General features: G+C 43.2%; 1 protein-coding gene across 8 annotated transcripts in view; it reads right to left on the reverse strand.

Moving 5' to 3' along the window:
- LOC143893393 (protein tramtrack, alpha isoform-like) overlaps positions 1 to 21,760 on the reverse strand; it is a 47,338-nt gene that overhangs the window by 12,940 nt on the left and 12,638 nt on the right. For 7 of the 8 annotated variants that reach the window (XM_077398693.1, XM_077398692.1, XM_077398697.1 and 4 more), the window contains exons 2-4: positions 18,029 to 18,470; positions 17,033 to 17,768; positions 16,886 to 16,945 (exon numbers count right to left, since the gene is read on the reverse strand). In XM_077398693.1, coding sequence (XP_077254819.1) covers positions 16,886 to 16,945; positions 17,033 to 17,768; positions 18,029 to 18,247 — 1,015 coding nt within the window. In that variant the 5' untranslated portion in view covers positions 18,248 to 18,470. Of the gene's footprint in view, positions 1 to 624; positions 11,629 to 16,885; positions 16,946 to 17,032; positions 17,769 to 18,028; positions 18,471 to 21,760 lie in introns of those variants that run through there. The other variant, XM_077398698.1, reaches the window with a different exon arrangement.

Consider the following 21,760-nt stretch of genomic DNA (forward strand, 5'->3'; position numbering starts at 1 on the left):
CTCCAAGGAGAGCGATATTTCTACAAATGGATGCGCGATGTCTCTTTTGAAATATCGTTCGAAGAGGATACTTTCGTAAGATTCCGGTGCGTTGCATGCGAAAGCCATAAAATAAGGCTAATAAATAAATAATCGAGCTAATGGTATACACGATAAAAAAATATCGACGCATGCAAAGTGATCTAAATACATATCGCTACCAACTATATGAATATGTAATCGATCTACTATTAAAATTAAAACTACATTCAAATGATGTCGATTTAAGACTAAATACAGAATTGTACACAGTGCTGTAATAAATATAACTTAATAAAAATACATCATAAATGAGGGACGTAGAATGGGATAAAATAGAGTGAAGTTAAAATCACCGAAATATTCGCGCCGAAGAAATTAATCCAGTTAAAATCATACCATTTTTTTTTTATAAATGTGGGTGTATTTAAGTCGTGTAAGTGTATCTAATAATAATCCAATAAACCTAATTTAAAGTTCACTGGAAAAAAATTTCTACTTCTTAAATCATAAGAATTAAAAAACGGAAGAAAAAAACTTAAGGAGAGAAAAAAGGAATATAAAATGGAACATTGTATAATAATATAAACGTAACGGAAAATCATATACACATATACATATATATATTTTTTTTCTTATTTTCCACAATCTCTTTGCTCTTCCTTTCTCGAAGAGAAAAAGAAAATAAAACAACAATGCGCAACATGCAAAACAAAGGTCTGTAAAAAATAATAATCGCTGGCCTCTCGTCGCGGTTGGCCGTCCGACCGTCCTGAGTTTTCCAGGACGTGGAAGAGTCCTAAGAATCGCTCTGGAGAACGTCAGGATCGAGTCGCTTCTTCGAGCAAACCGCGACGAAGGAAACTTAACACCTAAGAATCGTCTCCTCGGCAGCCGCGATCCCGACGTCGCGTCTTTCTTCCTCACAAAAAAAAAATAACGAAAGACTTTGTTCTCTTAAACGAAACACTGTGTTTCTTGCAGAAACAATTTCCTACTCGTAGAATCTAATTCTACTTTCCCTCCAATTATCGCAAGTGTCGATCCTTATTAACAATCGCGTCGGCAGAAATCTCCACCGCTTCGCGGGAAGTAAAAGTCTCGACACTCGTAATAAGAGAAGATTAGCGGGAAGATTTCGCCGCAAGTATTTCTACGGGTGAAAAATAAATTTCTGGGCGAAATCTAAGAAGATTGCCATTCGTGACGAGACGGCGGCCGACGAGACGAGAGTGCGCTAGAACGAAAAAACTAAATAAAAGTAATTTTTGGCTAAGAATAACGGTGCTTCGTGACGAGTGTGGGGAGGTCTCTTGACATTCAGTGTCGGCGTACAAATAAAAATAATGTATACATACAAATCGAGATATGCATACGGTATATTCGAAATTCGAATTCCGTGGCGTGACACCAGCGTGAACGTTTGCCGCACGTGAAACCCGCGTCCTGCCCGTCGAGGAAGTCGTGACAGTCGCGCTTACGATTATGGCACTTTGTTATGTTAGTTAAATGAAACTGACGTTATCTTGACCACGAATATCACGCAAGATCATAGACCCTCGGTTAGTAGGATTAATGAAATTTTACTCGATTAACAAACGCGTCTTCAAACCCGTTAAAATCCTCACAGCACTAAACGTACTGGCTACCTCTTCTCGATTTAGGCAAAGATTAATCTAACGTATTAATTCAATAATTAGTCACTTGAAATTAAGAATATAAATTTCGAACATTCTTTCTATACAGTATTAATATAATTTTTTAATCGTATTAATTGTGCTCTTGCACAAATATTCTCTTTTGGTATTCTAGCGGGTCGTGGTCTAGAAAACATGTTCTTTTTGCTTTTGAGCAAGACCGGCGGCTTCACGTGCGCGCTTGTCGTATAACACAATAATAACGCAAAAATGGAGCTGAGAAAGGAAAGGAGAACAAGACAAAAAAAAACAACAATTACTACATACGATCACTACAGTTTGTTAGTGGCATTGGTAGTTACCTTTCCTCTCGAGTCAACGGGATTAGAAAGAAAAAAAAATGCGAAACCGTCGCCGTAGACGAAACGCGGAAAACGTTGGCCGCACAGACATTTCCGCTTCCTCTTCTCTTTCTTTTTTTGAACACATATTTTTGTCACACTTCCCACCGATCTCTGCGTACGTAATGACGATTGCAAATTCGCTTGACAAAGATGTTCATCACACTCCCTTTCTCTCTCACTCACACTCTCTCTCTCTCTCTCTCTCTCTCTCTCTCTCTCGCTCTCTTTTTATCATCATTCACCACAATATATTAATACGTTACTTGATACGTTAGGCACGACCGACTTTACCGGGATACGCGAAAGTTTTCCTTTCCGCAGAATTCTTTTTTTTTTTGTTTTCTGCGGCAAGTTCCGTCGCTCACGGATCTCGGAAAGTCGTCAGGTATACAGAATGTCCCGAAAGAAGCTGCGGGAAAATTTACCAAGCCAATTAGTGCGCACGCATGAATTTAAGAATTTCAGATTTTTCAGCGGAACTCCAGAAATTTAAATCTCTCGCGATCTGTTCGCGGATCGGAGCCACCCTTTCGAGACACCGTGTGTACAGCGGATGATTCGGTGATCGGCGAGAATATTTAAGAATCCTCCGATTTACAATCTATTGAACACCGTTCTTTTTATTATTGATAGTCATAGTCGAACAAACAGTGCATATAAAATATACTAAGTCTACCCAGCGTCAGAAAAGACTCGTCAACTTTAGAAAAATTTTCTATAAAATTTTCGCCTTCTCCTCTCTCTCTCTCTCTCTCGTCTCCTTATTATTTTTTCTTCTTATTAAATTCTCGCCCTCTCGAAAAGCGAATCTCTCCCTTATATTTGGCACTGAGAATGCGATCGTCGATCCGTCCCTTCGATGAAGGGAGAGGGACGCGCGCGCGATAACAATTTATTTATTCGTCTCTTTTTTTTTCGCTCTCGCACTACAATATTCATCTCGCTTTTTCCATCTATTTTCTTCTCTTTTTTTTCAACATTGTCGTTTATTTTATGTCGCTTAAGAAAGGCACCGAACCGGGGACTACTCGCGCGATCGGATCCCGCATAAAGAGCACATGTTAAAATCAACGTATTGCGGCGTTGCGCGTTTTTTCGCATTTAATTGCATTTACAAGAAAAATCTCGGGGATCGAACGATCCCTTCTCCGTTTTCGTAACTGTGGCAATCCTCGATCCCCTCTCTCTCTCTTACACTTGTTTCTTTTTTCTATTTTTATTTTTACCCTCGTTTTCTGACGCATCGTCTCGAAACTGCAACGACGTTATATATATATATATATATATGTAGGTCTGGAAGTATGTTCCGGGACTTTTATTTTTGATATCGGTATATTCCGGGACATTTGGCAGTTTCCAGGACTGTCCTGGAAAAAATTGATGTCCTACGGCATTTTTCGGGACAGTTTTTTGAATCTGATTACATATATATGCGTTATATTCCAGGACTGTACATTTCAAAAAACGTAAACAGTCCCGGAACATACCTCTGGACCTACATATATATATATATATATATATATATATATATATATAATAGGTATTATCAACTAGCGCTAAAATATATTCGATATAACTTCTGTTTATATATATATAATATATATAATAATGATAATCGCAATAATAATAATAATAATAATAATAATCGCAATAATATATGTATGTATATATATAATATATATATGTACCATTTGTTTGACTCTCTCTCTCTTTCTCACACGCTTTCGTTCTTGTTCTCTGTATACGTGTACATCCGTGGGTAATTTAATTGCGATAATAAACTATGATTCTTTTCTTTAATATATATTGATGTGTATGTGTGTATATATATATATTTTTTTTTAATTTAATATATATATTATATTATATAAAATCTATTCGATAGTACAGTCTGCTTTTTAAGCCTCGTAAATTAATCTTCCTCTCTCTCTTTTTCTCTGACTCTCTATTTCCTTTCTTTCTTTCTTTCTTTCGCGATGATGGGCTTATCTTTGCAACGATGCGTATCGCGCGAGAAATCTATAAGAATAATCAATATGTTATTGACTGGTGGTCCCCCCCTTTCGCGAAGGGACGAACGCATAACGAGACGAGAAAGAATCTCGACACGACACCCTTGCACAAGAATTCACGCGCTCGCATAAATATAATATATATATATATATATATTTATAATATATATACTCTATATCGTAATTTTTGTTTTCACGACTCCCCCTACCTTCCTACGTCTCTTCCCAACAAGATCCATTAATTGAAACGTGCTCTAAGCGAACACGTTCGATACCCCATCGGCGAGACTATCGCACCCGCGATGAGAGCGTGAGAACGTTACCGGTCGTAGAGAGGCGCAACCCCCGATGGGGTCTTGCGCCCCCCTTCGAGATGCAGATAACAGGCAGTTGCAGACGCACATGAGCTCGATTTCTGAGCGTACAGCTCGGTCAACGTACGCGATAAAAATTCTTTTTGCCACACGATAAAATTTTACACGATGCAACAAATTATACATGAAAATTCGATAATTTGGCGATAAAATTTGAAGACACAACGACGCTATAAAATTTCACAATATATATATGTACAATTCAACAAATATCAACGAAATCTAATCCGGATTCGGAATTCCAATTTCCGTATCGTTATACACAGAATGTCCTCGGAGCTTATCTATTGCAAGTGGCACGTTTCTCGTAATCCGTGCACGAATAAATTCCGAGGAAAAGACAGAATTTTGACAAGGAAACTGGAGCGATACAGCACACGTACGCAGACACGGCCGTCCTCGCGCGAATAGAGCGATTCCTCGCGCGACACCTCATCCTTGACTTATGAACACTTTTTACAATTTGAACACTAAATTTTGTACGAATATACGGGGACCTGACGTCGTATATATATATATCTCTCTCTTTTTTTGTACCCTCGATCACTCGCGAAAAAGCCCCCTTTCCCCTCTCGATTGTCCCCCCCTACAATTGGCAACGATTGAAAGCGCTTTTTAACGATCTTAACTCTAAAAAGTTCAACAACGTCGAGAAGGCAACGAACGTGAGCGAATTTCTCTTCCCTTTCAAACGCCTTTAAATTTAAGCAACGAGTCTCAAGATCAGTCGCTGCATCCTTTTCGCGATCTATGCTTTTCTAAACAGCGATTTATCCTGATCACGAGCCTTCAGATGCCGGCGAGAAATCCGGAGCGAGCTCGAGAATCGGGCCGTGTTTTGCGCGCTATCATCGCGTGCTATCGTCGCGTGTCTCCAAGTGCTTTCTGTAACTGCTCTGATCGCCACAAAAGGATGTGATAACTTTTGCAACGAATACGGGATGCTCACAGACCTGAAATTTTGCGACGGTAAAACAAGATGAAAAGGTAAAAAAAATGTCATGAATCTCAAAAAATCTCAGAAACTTACAAATGCTCTATCAAGACTTGTTTCTAAAAATCGAGAGTCAATTTCAACTTGTATACAAGTTTGTAAATATATACGCGAGATGTTTCGAAAGTGTGTCTTGCGGAACATTCTGCGGATCGAAGGAGTGTCAAGCGAAACTTCAGCGCGATGATAAATGATAAATATTTCATATATATGTATATATATAAATAATTGCTATAAGTTATCATGTGTGTATATATGTAAATTCATGATCCTTTGGTATACGTAGGATTTCTTGAAAGCGCGGAAGAAAAAAAAATTGCAAAATGTGAGAACGCGATCAAATCACGCCGACAATAGCGATATATACCTATATATATCTCCAGTTCTCACACCCTTTTTCCGCGCTTCTCACGCCGACATCGACTAGGGTGAATCAAAGCTATTATTGTACAAATTGATAAAATCCCTCAGAAACCGCACACCGACGAGAGGCCCTGCAGGTTCGCCCGTCGCGAAAGAAAAATAAAACAAACAACAAACGGCAATAACAACGATATAAATCCGATCTGTCAAAAATCAACTCGCTCGAATTCGAGGAAATTGCAACGTTCCCAGGAAAAGAGAAATCCTTTCGAAAAATTGTCTCGCGTCGAGAGGACCTGCAGGCATTTTCTCTCCCCGGTGATCCTCTCCCCTCGATAACCCTTCGCGTCTTTCTCACCCTTTAATTAATTGAGTTAGTCTTAGCCTCTCAGTGATTATCAAATGTGAGTGTATTTAATTATTATTTGCTTGCCTCTCCTCCTCTTTCTCCTAAAAAAAATCGATATATAAGCTGTCTAGCCGCTGCCTCTTTGCACTTTTTTGTTTTTCGCATTTTTTTTCGTGAAAATCTACCCAGTTCTACCCTGAATCCTTTCGCCGTATCGCATACCCACGCTGGACACACGTTGGACGGGCTTGTGACAACCCATCGTGGAACCAGGCCGTGACCGTCCCCTCCCCTCATCCCACTCTTGACGCGATTTTTCTCTTAAGAGCGTTCGGGGATCCTACTGTTTATAGACACTCTTTGGTCCAACAAGGTTTCGAATATTGCGGATAATAATTGACCTGACGGCGCGAAATCCTGCCGTCCCAAAGAATACTGGGTGCCAAATTTTCCGATTACGATTTAATCTTTAAAGAAAAATATGGGGCACCATGAATAAATTGCAACAAGCCATGCCCCCTCAAATTCTTCAATCTTTGTATAAATAAGTAATAATGAGTTGTCACTCATATTTATATAAATATTAAACTTTTTCTAACAATATTTAGAATATTATAATTTGACAAGTACGATATATATTGTAAATATGTAAACTTACTGCGTGTATCTAACTCATGAATAATAATAAATTTGTAATTTGACAAGCGCGATACATATATAGTAAATATGTAAACTTATTGCATCTATCTAACTCATGAACGATAATAAATTTGTCTTGTCACTTGATTAATTAGCTAATCAATTATCTCGGCCATTAAGCACTTTTCTACCAACCATAAATTCTTGTAAAAGTTAACATCGCATAATATTGCGAAATAAATTGTACGAATTGCGAAAAAGATCTGTTGACTTGTTCATTGGCACCGCGTATCCTGGGCTTCTGAGACTCGCGAAAGATTTCTCCAGGACATTTCCGTCTTTTCTCGCATAGGAAATATATAATCTACAAGGTTCGGTAAGCTCTTTGGTCCATCGAAGTTTCGAATATATTGCGGATAATTGACCTGAGTGCGCGAAAATCCACGGCACGGCCCACCCACCCATCTCTCTTAACGTTCACGAAACAACCACCCCCCACGCCGTATCTTCCACTCAACAAACCTCGTGTTCCTGTCACAGGTCCCTTTCGTTCTGCTACGTCTACTGCGCTATCTTTGCTGCCTTTGCCTAACTGGTATTATAGAACTCTCTATTCGCTTAAAAGTACGCTCGAATCGCGGATCGTGATCTCTAGTGGGCACCTCGAATAAACGCGGAGCAAGGGCTCTCGATAACTTTGCTCTAACACTTCAAGATCGTGCTCTAACTTAACAAAACGTGTCTCTTCGTGTTTGAGGTAGCGTTCTAATATCGCGAAGAACATTTTTATTCAAAACGCGATACTCAAATTTCAATCTCCGATTGCCGTTTCTATGACGAAACGAGCGAGAGCACTTATTCTAGGTCATATCACGGGGCCCACTGTCGCTCACGACGACGATCCGGCCCTTACGGTTATAACTTTTTTTGTTATCTTCTTTGCAACGCTAGATACCTCTTGAATAACGAACGAACAACACTGGTCGACCGGGGTTCGTTCAACCCCACCGCGCGTTAAAGTAACAACGAAGATCTCCGTCACTTGTAATAACTGATTAATAGTAGTAATGATAATAATAGTAATTATAGTTATTATGTAGCCTCTAGTCGTCTAACGTCTATGCCCAACTAGTGAAAAATTTGTATATAAATCGTCTCGCTCCTCTCACGGAGGGAGGGCGCTCGACGGAGTGTAAGGTGCAAAATATAGTAAGCTACGATCTCGTACTTTTAGTGCTTTTTCTCGCGACTAAGCCTCTAAACGCCATTACCGTACCGCCGTGCGACATGTCTCGGTTGATGACAACGTTCTCATTCGATTGTCAAGGTAAATCGCAAAGAGTAAAATAACGGATAAAAAGAGTTACATATATAGATTTTTAACTACGTGTGTAAAAATTACATGGACTCGTTACTGACTATTCAAAGCTCAGGAAGCTAGGCTTGAGAACTTGGTGAACTCCGGATCAAAAATAATTTAAAAATAAAATTAGTAAAAAAAAAAGTAAAGATGACTGATTCGAAACTACTATCGCACGCAGAATAAGATTTATAGAAGCTATTATAGACGCAAACATTTAATGAACAGATCAGCCGATAATTCTGATGACGATCCAATGATAAATGAGATATACATATGCTATGCATCTCAAAATGATGAACATGAATAACTCATAGCTCGCTATCAAACTTGATGGCAAACTTGTTTTCTCTCAAAATCACTTGTTCCGATCGTGGCGGAATTATTAACTGTGCCGTTACAGAATTCTTCAAAATTTTGAAAGAGCAGACCTAAGACAGCTTTAGTTCCAGTTCTGATATAATGTATGGCCGTTCTTACGTTATCACCCGGCTCACCGCGTTCTCCACTTAGCGTTCCGGATGTTCACGTCGACATCCGAAAATAGACTCAGCCAAACAGGACAGGACGGTCCGGCATGGCGGCGGCGTTAAGTTACTACTAAGGTGCCTTCAGTCTATCCAATGTCAGTACTATCTTGTATTTGGTGTCGTTAAAACCGTCCCTCTGCAGTCTTTCGCGAGATTGCGCGCTTTCCCCGTACCGTCCCTCACCCCTTTCATCGTCGCTCCCCCAGAAAATGCCTCCGCGGTATTCCCTTCCGCGACCCAAACGGCTCAACAACAACATGGCGAACGGTCATCGATACATATATATTGCATTTACTCAGTCTACGTAGTTTCCTTATTATTTATATCGCTCGTGCGCGCGCACGTTTCATCCTGTGTGTGGTTCGCCTCCACTATTAAAGATAAGAATCTGATAAGTCTCCTACAAGTTGAATTCTCTCAATAATTTCTCTCAATAATTCAATAATTACGTAACAAATTACTATATGTAATTGGTGTGTTCTCAACATCCTCAACTTCGACTTGCAAGAGCTTAGCTTCTTTTATTGCTATACATAGCGTAATCGCCTCAAGTTACTTCTTCGAGAAGATAACTTCGCGAGGTGCTCTATCTTATATCAAGTATCGAAAGTTTCTTTTTTTTAACCAGGCGTGAAGAGACCTGCGTTTGAAGAACGCGAATGAAGGATACATAAAACACGCGCGCGCACCATATTTTCATAGAAATGTATCGCCGAGCTACGTCAGCTGGCGTGTTTGATTCTTTCTGCAACGTAATATAAGTCAGGCAATAGTAAATATACTCTTTCTCTCTATCTGCGTTGATTTGGATTTACACGATGCCTCTCCTCCTACTAGCCCCTCACCTCACTTTGCTACGCGACAACCGGTTTCCTTTTTACAACTGATCACCCGTTGTACGACGCTGGACCGCGTTGAGACGACGCATCGGTTAAATTTATATAAACTCTTTGCTTATGATGCGGTATAAAGCCTCTTCCTACTTCCGTCTCCCGTTTTTACATCCGCCTCGCCCTTTCTCTTCGGGGGCGAACACGATAAAGCTCGTTCATTTTGTAATTTTAATGCCCGTTGCTTGTTACGCGCGCGAATCGTTCCTGAAGATTTCCGGCGCTTGAAGCTCGATCCTTCACAAGAAGACGGACGTTGCGTAACGCGAAATGCCGAAGCGTGCGCAATGTGGGTCCACGAAGGCACGGAGATTGATAACGATAACTAGGACTAACGCTAGGACCAAGATCGGGACCAGGACCTGATGAAATAGGGATAAAATTCAGAGCAACATCGCTTGTACGCAGCTGCCCGAGATCTTTTTGCTAAAAAGATACCGTCAAAGAGATCCGTCAATCGACAGTTTGCTAATACATTTTAATATCGCATCGAAATTATTTTAATAATTGCTGGTCGTAATGGTTACTGGACTTGGTCAGACCCGCGCATCGCGGATTACGCAACGTCGATGCAACTCGGTAGATCAGCTTCGTTTAATCATTTGAGCGATATCGCGTGTCTCTAAAGCGCTCTTAAAAAAAGAATTCTGCGGCTTAGAAGTAGAAAAGTACTGCACGTGTTTGATATCTGAATATACGACTCTTCTTCCAAGGCATAGATTTGGTATCAAGATATTGAGCTAGTCTCATGCAACATGCATGTCGTGTAATGTTAGAACGGCGAAACACATCCTTCGCGAGATATGTTTACCCCATGAATTAGAGATGATTGATTCGTCCAAATGATTAATTCGCATACCGGAAAGACTGCCATGAAGAACGCTCGCGCGAAAGCTAAGAATCGTGTGCTCCGGCGATATTCATAGCTTTGAGTCTTGCACACCCACCTGTTCTCCGCGTAAACACCCTTTCTGGCCATTTTCGGTATAGCCACAAGATCAGCCACTTGCCTACCTATTTGTTTACTCGCTTACTCGTATCTATCTATCGTCCTTCTCTCCTTCCGCTCGTAGAAGCGCACTGACTTCGTTCGAGGCGTTACTGACCTCCCTCGCGCTTCTCTTGAGCTTTTCTATCTCCCTCCTCCTCCCTCATCTTCACGTTCTTCGGTTTTGTCTTCTCGGCAAACACATCAGGCCCACGAGCCTGCCTATGACGTTCATCCGTCACAGACGCGATCATTTCTTCCTACCTATAATTCCTTGGTACCATAATCTACGATCACACCATCAATTCTAAAACCTCGTCCTTTCTATCCGTTAATCACCGGTATCAAACCTTTTCGGTAACATAGAAAATCTTGGTGTCAAACTCTCTACAGCATTTCCGACATCGTGGGAACACGCGCGAGGTCGAAGAAACGCGGTCTGAGGGAGGAGGCAGGATGCGAGGGCGCCCAGCCGGCGATGGTCTACCGCGGCTGACCCATACTGTTGCTACTATTGCTGCCACTATTGCTGAGACTCATGTACGGCAGCTTCTGACTATGTATAATCTTGACGTGGGCGACCATGTTGTCTTTCCTGGTGAATTCCTTGCAGCAGACCGGGCAGGGGTAGTACTTGACGTTAGGCTTGTGCGAGGTGACGTAGTGCCGGCAGAAGTTGCTGATGTGTGTGTAGGTGCGATTGCACACGGTGCACCGATAAACGTCGCCCTCCTTCACGCAGAAGTCCCGCACCGAGCCCTCCGTGCGCTCGTTCTCGGCCCTAAACGAGCCCTCGAAGTCGCTCTGACTGATCTCCGCCTCGCCGGCCATCACGCTAAATATGGCACTGCTTATGCTGTCCTTCGACATCGCCTTCGTATCCATCTCGGTGTCCGAGTGCTGTTGCTGTTGCTGATCGTCGCCCATCGCGGCGGCGGTCGACGCGGTCTTACCCTGCAGCGTTGACGTGCTGAACTCCTTGCGAAAGCATCGCTCGAAGTTGATGCGGATATGAGTCGGCGGATCGCCGCCGCTATCGCCACCGCCGCTCGACGTCGTCTCCTCCAATTCTGAAACGAAGAGACCTCGATCCTTTAAATCGCCCTCCACGCCCGCGCCACGGTATAATGTATGTCGTGCAAGCATTCGGATGCGCGGTAGGAGTACGTTTATCAGAAGACCAATCTTTAAGCTCTTGCTCGTAATACGAGTTTTTTCCAGAATGGTATCACAGACGGATAGTATTCCAGACTTTTGGAATTATCGGTTTCCCAATGTTATTTTTTTCGTGTACTAGAGATCCTCAATGACCGAGGGATCTTCGTCAGCACAGGTCGGTCTCTTGACTCTTTACGTATAGTTGGGGAAATCTTTACCCCAAGTCATCTTTATAATCTTACGATAACGGTAAGGAATACCGTTGGCACACGATCCGTTTCCGTCGCACAAAATTCCACCGCGAACGTTCTGATAAACGGAGTTCTACCGCGCATCTCATGACTATCTCTGTGTACGATGTACTGTATTGGCACAACGTATTTCTATATTTTTGTGGGGGGAAGCAAGAGGAAGGGTAGAGCCAGCAAAAAAGAGTCACCGTGTTCGAATCGGCCGTCTCAGTCAACTTCTGTCCCGCGTTAAAAGGATAACTCCACGACACGCCCTCTCCATGTCGTCCCCCGTCCCCCCTCCCTCGCTCGTCGTCTCTATCCCACTCACAGACAGACTGTTATGCACTTTCACGCATCCTCTCATGCCGGTTGCAAAACCGAACAGTTTCCCGGCAACGTCAAGTCTTTCCCCTCTTTCTTTCGAACTCCTAGCTTTTCACGCGTTTCCTTTCTCTCTTTATCACACACACACACACACACACACACACACACACACACACACACACACACACACACACACACACACACACACACACACACACACACACACACACACACACACACACACACACACACACACACACACACACACACACACACACACACACACACACACACACACACACACACACACACACACACACACACGCACACACACACGCACGCACGCACGCACGCACGCACGCACGCACGCACGCACGCACGCACGCACGCACGCACGCACGCACGCACGCACGCACGCACACACACACACACACACATACACACACACACCCTCGTATCTTCACGCATCCGCCATGCACACGCCACCCTCCCTCTCAGCCCATTCACCCGATGAACATTTCACACGCGCTTGCACACCCGCGGCACACGTAAGTACAAGCCCATAGAGGATATCCGCGTATATACGGGATAGCTCCGCGCGATCGTAGATTCCGAAGGAAAAGCTGAAAATTATCGCGGCGATTGTTCGAACGTCGAGGATCGCTCCTCGAGTCGACGATCAAAGTCGACCGATCAAAGCGATGACTTCGCAACTCGTATACTTAGTTCGTAGCTCGACAACAAATGTAAATGCAATATGTGTTATATTGCATTTACATAGTTGAGTGAGAAATTATAATTGATACTTGGATGTTTACTGGGACGTTCGAACAAAATACAAGTCCACTCCGGCTTGTATAAATCCCGAGACGGGAGTAGTAGAAATGGTGCCCCCGACTTGGAATCTACGATCGGCAGGAAGGGTCGTGGCCCTCGTACGGATACAACCCGTATACACGGCGTATCAGGCGATCCACGCATATGCGAAATTGATTAAAATAGATCAAATAAATTTTTTTTATCCAGCGACACATGTGCACACTTCAACCAACCCCCCCGCCCCCGTCCCCAACCCCTTCGGTCCAAAGTACGTCCAGTCAGTCTGCCTGTATCCATCTCTACGGGAAAACGATCCATCGAGATCGATGACGCTCGAGAGAAAAAAAAGCAACTATTTTCTCCTCCTTGCGTATTTTTATTCAAACTCGTAACAATTCGGTTCAAATTTATAACACGTAGATTTACTTCTAAACATCGTTATCCGTTTTTTCGACTTCCGGCGTCACATCCTTCTAACATCCGGCATTTCTCTTACACTCCGGCACTCCGTTCGGAACGGTTCCGTCTTTTCGTTCTATCTATTTTATGCATCTATGACTTCGACTTCGATTCCTTTCTTCCGTTCTACAATCGTTTTATTATTTTATTTTATTTTTTTTCTAGCGGCTGGCCTCCCCCTAGCTCCCTCGCTTCCCCCGCGCAAAGCTTAAAAATCTCTCAGAATGATGGTGACTCAGATAAATCTCAACTCACCTGCGCCAAAAGTGAACAAAGCGATCACGGTCACTATTGAAACAAGATCATCTCCGACGACGACATCTTCGAAGCACTCTCTTTCTCTCTCTCTCTCTGTCTCTCTCGCGCGCGCGCACGTAAATACATCTCTTTTATAAAATAGGAAAAAAAAGAAACGTACGTCACACTATTTCTCTCTCTTCTGATTTCTCTTTTTCTCTGGTTTGTCAACTTCTCTTTTTATTTTTACATATTTTAATCTATCTATCCTGCTTCTACTCTTGCGATAAGAATCTCTCATCTTTGCTATTCATCTTTTCTCATTGTCGTCGTTATCGTTTAAAGCAACGAAAAGAACGCAAGAGAAGACGGAAACGATAAACCTGCCGACAATGTGGCGTCGTCCGTTGTTTAACTCACATTCTCATCATCATCGTCGTAATCATCATCGACGCGTTTACGTCTCTCCTCTCTCTCTCTTCCTCTTTGCCGTTTGTCTTTTCGCGATTAAAAAAAAAAAAAAAGAATGAAATTCTCTATTCTATCTTCCTCGCAACGAACGAGCGTAAAAGAAGTTAACCAGCGTTCAAGGTGTGAAAAATCAGACAACAATTAAAAAAAAAGTAAGCACCGCTAAAAGCTGGCTCCACCCCCTCCTGTTACCATTGGCCAATGGCAGCGAAGCGTTTTTTTTCCATTCGTGCGGAAAAGAGCCGGGGGGCAGGAGGAGGGATATGGGGATGTTAGCGGAAAAGTTAAAGGGTTAGGGCGAGAGGTTCGAGACATCGAACAGAGGCGACAGGTGCGGTGCGGCAGAAAAAAGACACAGATTTGATCATGAAGAGGTAAAGACGAGGAGGTGGCTGATTCTGTGCTACCGAGACCGGAGCGGAAGGGAGGACAGGAAATGAGGCGCTGCGCATTGGCCGAGCGTGAGAATTACGTATGGGTTATATATATATCTATATATATGTATGTAGTTAGATGTATCTATATATATTATGTATGTCCTCGACGAGAACAACGACTCGGCGGCGCGAGTGCAATGGGTTTCATTAGAGATTAATTAATTTCGCAGACGTTCGCACACACAGAGGGGAGTTCTCTTTCCAGGTTTTTTTTCCATGGGGTGTCAATGGTAACAACATTCCGGGGTCCGCGCGCGAACGCGAGTTCTCGATTAACGAGACGACGGCTTCCCGTTTATCTCTCTTTCTCTCTCTCTTTCACACGCTGTCTCTCTCTCTCACTCTCTCTTCTTCATTCTCTCTCTTTTTCCATATATGTGCATGTTTTCGTCTGTTTTTTACTACACATCTTTTTGTCTCGACTTTCGTCTTTCCTAGCGATTTGAATACCGCGCGCGCGCGGTACCGATATATGACATCCCACGTGCGGCTACCTTCAGACACACCGCTAGAGTTTGAATTTGAAAAGGGAAATTATTTTTACTGTTTTTTATCTCGTCGGGAAATTGCTTTACACTGCCTTTTTTTCTTCCGGACGCAGATTTTTCTCTCGCGTCGAAATTGTGATTTTTTTTCAATCTCTTTCTTTTTCTTTTCGTGTGCGTTTTGTTTCGAAAATCAGAGGTAAACGCGAGAGATTCCGGAGCGCGGCCAACTCTTGTCAGCGCGCCGCGCCGCGCCGCGATTAAACGGGATCGTGGATTTACGGAAATGACGTGTGATTCGCGAGGATCGCGAGTCCTGGCTAGCTCCTAAAAAAAAAAAAAAAAAAAAAAAATGCGGAAGGAGCGCGCCTGCAGGAGTTGCGACAACGATTGTGACCGAGCCGCTCGGCAAGGCAGCTCGAGAGAAGTCTGAAAAGTCAAATTCCATTAGCAGCACATTAGGATAAAGCGTCGTCCACGACGGCGACGACGCGCGTCTTATCGGATCCGCGCGAGCGCCTGGTCGCGAAGTGTGACGCGAAGTCTCGAGACTCGGTTGATTGAAAATATCGAGGGAGCCCCTCGGGATTATTGGGCTTCTCCGATTCTGAGATTCTCAGACGTCGTCGATCGACCTCGACGAATCGTGCGAGAGAGCCGTAAGAGTCGTTCTCACGTAGAGAGTCTACAGCGTCGTCCATAATGCCGCGCAAGGTTCGCTTGCTTGCTTGCTCCTCGGGGCGCGTCCACAAGAAACGAATAAGCATTCGGACGGCACAAAAGCGAGTTCCTTTCCCCGTCCTTTGGGTTCGCACGGAGAAGAATATTCGACGACGTACACATCTCGGATTATTATCCGGAATTAATGCCTTGAATTTATATCTTAATTTTGCAGTTGTTATTTAAAAACGAGCAGCCATTATATACTTTTTTTCACTTTTAAGATCTGAATATTAAGATACAATGAGTCAAGATAATCTAACATTCTTCTCCGCGCCCGCGTTATGGGAATCACATTTCACACCATGCTAAGACATCTGGTGGGGTATCGTTTCGTGATTAGACGCAATTAGAATTCATTATCTTTTGCATTTGTAAAACGCGTTTCACTAAAAAAAAAAAATGTGATTATAGTTAACCCTCAGGAGCACGTTGCATTTAACGTTACATCTTGTGACTTACCTTGTATAATTTTCAAGAACGCATTTTCAAAATCAGCAATTAGAATTACAGGAATAATAAGAAACAGTTTCTATGCAACATTTCGCTCGTTCGAGGGTCACATAAAGAATTAACTCCAACAGATCTATACATATGTAGATATTTTTTTTTTAAGTTAATTTTTTAAGTAAAGAGAAATATTCCTAAACTTTAATGGATCCAAAGATCCATTGATGAAACAATTGCTTTACCATGTATAAAAAAACAGTCAAATCTGAAGGAGTTAATATTTCGCTAACAATAAGTACATATTTACGTCTGCATAATTAACTGCATAAATAGTGCATGAATAGTTGATATATAATGTATAATTGATCATCTAATTAATTATAATTTACAAACGCGCGCAGCTCTCCGTTTGGTAGATAAGATACGGTATAAAATCCGTGTAAACTGTATGAGATTCACCGTTTGCGCTGTATCAGGGAGTATTAGCAATGCAAGGCTTCTCCGTATCGAAGTCAAGTAAGCTGAAGGTCTTACCTTGCTTGAAACCCTCACTCCCTTGCCTACTGTGCGGCCGCGCGAATGTCTCATCCGAAGCTAGAATCGACAACGAGATGATCAGTTCGAGTTCTCGAATTTAAATTCAATGTTATATCGAACATCATCGCGTTCCGTTTTTCATACCTTGCGCCGAAGTGCTAGGCGTCGGTTCCGGTTCTCGTTTGACCCGCGTGACTGGCGGTTCCGGTGTGTCGGTACCGTTCTCCGTAGGCTCGTCTCTCCTCGCCGACGATGATCCCGAGGAGGCCGTGGCGGCGGGATTATTGGCGGCCGATGTAGAATTGGCGTTGTTGTTGGAGGAGGTGCTTCTCACGTTGCCGTTACCGCTGACCTCGCTCTGAAAGTCCAATCCCATCTTCATTTCCATCATCTCGGGTGAGCCCTGAACTAGATCAGCGCCAGAGCAGGACTGCAGGTCCTGACCGCCGACCTCGCCGATTGGCGTGTCCGACGAGCCGCTCAACTTCCTGGGTCTGCCACGTTTTCTCTTGGGCGCCGTCAGCGCCGAGCCAAGCAACGGATGGCTGGACATATGATGGAACCTTTTCTGCGCGACATGATGATGATGCTGACCGATTTGGTTGATCCGATGGAGACTGGGCGGCGGCGGTGCCACTGCATTCTGGCTGCCACCCAGCAGCGAGGACGTGATGCTTGGCAAATCGCATTTGTCCTCGTTCACCTCGGTCAGGCCCTTTATCCTCAAGGACTCGGCGACCCGCAAGAAAGCGGTCAGTCGATCCTGATCGACGCTCACCTCGCCGCGGTACATAAAGTCCAAGAGGCTGCGCATGTCCACATATGGAACATCCTTGAGAATGACTATCGGGTGCTTGTCGGGGTGTCCAACGAACAGGGCCTGTAAATACAAATTATCAGTTTCTTTAGTAAACTGCAAGTTGCACGTTGCGATTCTACGTTACAATTTATATTTAAAAAAGTTGTGTCAATGTGTGTCAATAGGATCCAATTATGATCCATCATAAAACCTACGAAGTACTGTCTCTTTATTGCGGAATTATAAATGACTGGCCACACAGTCACGTTGTTATGATTTATTCATCTAAAGTTTAGATGTGTTAATCTGAATAAATTTTAGATATGAAAAATCGGACTTACCTGAAAGTAGGGGCTACACGCCGACAGCACCATCTTATGCGCCCTGAGTAGCTGGCCCTCAACGGCCAGCGTGACATCGACGAACGACTCGTCGTGCAACAGCTGGTCGAAGACGGAGAGCAAATTGCTCTGGTGATTGTTCCAGCGCAGACAAAATCTCTGCGACGCCATCGCTTCGCTTCTCAGATCCGCCAGGTTGCCGTTGATGTCCGCTAACATGGGGGGACCTGGCTGTTCGTCGCCGCTTTGCCGCCGTTGCCACTGCCACTGCTGCCGCCGCCACTTCGTCCTCGTTCCTTCTTCTGTTTCTCCACACCGCCACCTCCTTCTACGACGACGAAGCCGCTCGCTCTTGCTCGTACTGCTGCTCCTTCTACTACTCGCCCTCGTGCTGCTCTGCTCCTCATCGGCCAAGAATTATCGTGCCCGTCTTACTCGTGATCTGTCGTAGAATAATAGTAACATGAAAGAAATGTCCTTGTTAAACCTAACTGTTTTAAATCTTAATCGAATCTCGACAGCAACTTTAATAGATATATAATAATCGCGTTAAAAGATAATTCTTTGTTATCGGCGAACGTCACGAAATGATTGATATCTTCGAATTAAAGTATACTAAAATACTTTAGGCAAGTAAAGAGCATTGGAGCAGGTGCACCGAGCGTTCAAAGACGCGAAAGCGACTCTAAAGAAAAGATGGGAATACGATGGAGGATGAACGTGGGCTGTACGACCCTGGAGGGCGTAGGCAGAAAACGAATAGGCGAGTCACTCGGCTCGTGTGTGCCTTTTATGCAATTCTCTCCTCTCACCCCTTCCAATTGCGGTCATCACGTACGTGACATTTTATCTCTAGATGAGAGGTGAGAGACGATCTATTGAAATTAAATAAAGATTAAAATATTCTCCTCTGTTTCCATTCAAGTTTAATTCGCAATTTCTTCACTTCTAATATTTTTCACTAAAGCCATGATTAATTATTTTCATATAGGTACATCATTTGATAACCATGCATGTTACTTTTACAGTATTTAACCCTTTTAAACACTTACGAGTATTCTTTTTGAGTATTTTTCGTAAAGATTTAAAACAAATTATTTTTTTATTTACTTGATTTTGGTAGAATCTATTTTACAATAACATTACTCATACGAGATTTTAAGATCTTTCATGGTATTTGACGTACATTTTTATTTTGGCATTTGCATCACAACCATGTACACGTAATATACAGCAAGATGAAAATAACGGACCAAAAGAGAACGGAGGAAAGCCTCGGTCCTCTCCAGTCGGATCGTCGCTATGGAGAGAAGAGGTCGTCGGGTCGGCCGAGGGAATCAATAGCATTTTCTACGCATTCGGATCGATACCCGGACCCGCTGGTGCTTTCGCGCGCAAATCACACTACATATATGTAGATGGCTGCATCGTGCGAGACGCGCGGAGATAAATCGACGGGACCTTCGTGATCCGGCGAAACGAGAAACGGCAATTATTCGATACAACAAATTTTATTGGTCCACGAGAAATCAGAAATAAATATTTGATTCAACTGTACAGCTGAGAATCGATTTTTTTGTGATAACGCAATTTTAAATTCCCTATTTACCCGGAGATCGCCTCGCGTCCCGATATCGTCCACCTGCATCGCACGTATGCACACAGTTGCATATGGCGTATGCGCGTATGGGATGCAGGATGGTTGCGCGACCTTGCGCGACCTTGTCGGTGACCAGAGCGCGAGTGTACGTACGGTTTTTTTTTCACGGTGAATGGCAGCCGACACCATGGCGAGAGGCGAGGCGAGGTGCAGTCGTGCAGTGCGCGCCCGAGAGAGAGAAGGAAACGGAGAGATTGATCTTTAACGATCGGGATCGGCGATTCTTCCGGGGAGGGGAAAGGGGGAGAACGCGATTTATATTACGGCATTCGAGGGGGGTATCAATTAACTTCGCGAAAGCAGGAAAACGCCCGCGGCGAGATCGGATCACGCGGCCGAACGCAGTAACGAGACGATCTCGCATCGCCGCTGCGAACGGTGGTCATCTGTGCAGATCCGGCAGCGAGGGGAAGAAACGCCGAAGAATTGTCGATATCGAATTAATGATAATTCCGGAACACCTGTAGACCTGTATTCCGTTTAATTAATGCACAGCATGCGGATCTCGCGACGAGAAATACGATCCTGCTCGTGGTATTTAACAGATCGATAAACGACAATCTCTCTCTTACTTTGGAACAGTTTTTTTTAACAGTATTTTAATAGTATTAATTTACATTTTTAACGGTATCTGTTAATATGTCAGTTTGTTACAAAGGACAAATAAATGTATCACATTATTGCATCCTCGTTAATTTCATTTTTGTAATTGTCGGAATTGATTTCTAAAGTTTTTGCTGTCGAAATTATCCAGGACAGTTTTCTACGTTATGTATTTCTGTATCGTTCACTCGTGCGACAAATTGACTTTAGCGTTATCCGAAACCTGGCTTTGTCAGGGAAATGTAGAGACAGAAATAAACCCCGTGAGCAACCGATCAATGGTGAGCCTCGCCGAAGTTAACATAACTAAATTCCACGCTCGAATTCTACGTGTCATAAGCTTGGATAAAGCCCCGCGTTGAAAACTATAATCTTCAATAAATCCCCCGCAATATTTAAGCGCATTTCAAGCATCGATATATATTACAAGCGGTAGGTACATCGTGCTATTTCCATAGAAACTAAAGCATCGTTGTACGACAATTAAAATGTATGTTCAAGAATTATACTTTGCCCTTCGAATTTCTTTCGCGACAAACACGATTATCTCCTTTATTGACACGACCGGCGGCGGTCGGAGTATCGGTGTCTCGATTTTCGCGACAAGGTGGTACCTGACGAGAGAAGGACTCGCCGGCAGACGTAAATGAAGACCACGACAGTGTACACAACTGCGTTCCCCGAAACGCAGAGAGCGCACCGGATAAAAACCGGCACCGAATGTCGGATGCTCCTCTACGCTCTCGTGTTTACTTAGCCGCTCCGATACTCGCGCGATATTCGGCCGGTTTCTCTCTCTTTTTCTTTTCCGTTCTGCTCTTTCCTCTGTTTTTTTTTTCCCCGTTCTTTTACGACGCGCGCGGACGCGTTCCCGCGCAGATCCAAAGCATATGAATTCGATGATGCCGCAAGATTAATTCGATATTGCTTCATCCGAGCCGGCGCGCATTACAATTGCAGATATATCAAATGTGATCATCAAATATATGTATATATAATATATATTTCTTTCTATCAATATAAACTAAATTATTTTTAAGATTATCTTTTAGGCGCGTTTTTAACTCGAGTGCAAAAGGCTCCAGCAAAATATTTTTCAATTCGCGCGTTGAAACGACGTAAATATCAATCACGCTGTAATTGACATACTACTTCACACGATACAATCTTACATTTGCGGTTGTTGATTGATTAATCTCGCGAGCTCTGTTAAGTAAGAAAAAAAAAAAAAAAACGATTATCCTCGCAAGTATAAGTCCGTCTTCGAGTGGAAACGCTAATAATTATCAGATTTATCCCCCCCTTCCCCACGTTCTCCCAACTGTTTTCGTTTCTGACATTTTCTAGGGGACACCTGTATTCATTCTACGTCACACGATGAAACGGGCTGTCCTCGCTTCCCAATATTGGCCGTTCATTAAATTTCTAAACGAGACGTACGCCTTTGCACGCACTCATCCTACAAGTCA

The sequence above is a fragment of the Temnothorax americanus genome, unplaced genomic scaffold (assembly GCF_048541705.1).
Source record: "Temnothorax americanus isolate GAGA-0224 unplaced genomic scaffold, ASM4854170v1 Scaffold12, whole genome shotgun sequence".
In the NCBI taxonomy this organism is placed as follows: Eukaryota; Metazoa; Arthropoda; class Insecta; order Hymenoptera; family Formicidae; genus Temnothorax; species Temnothorax americanus.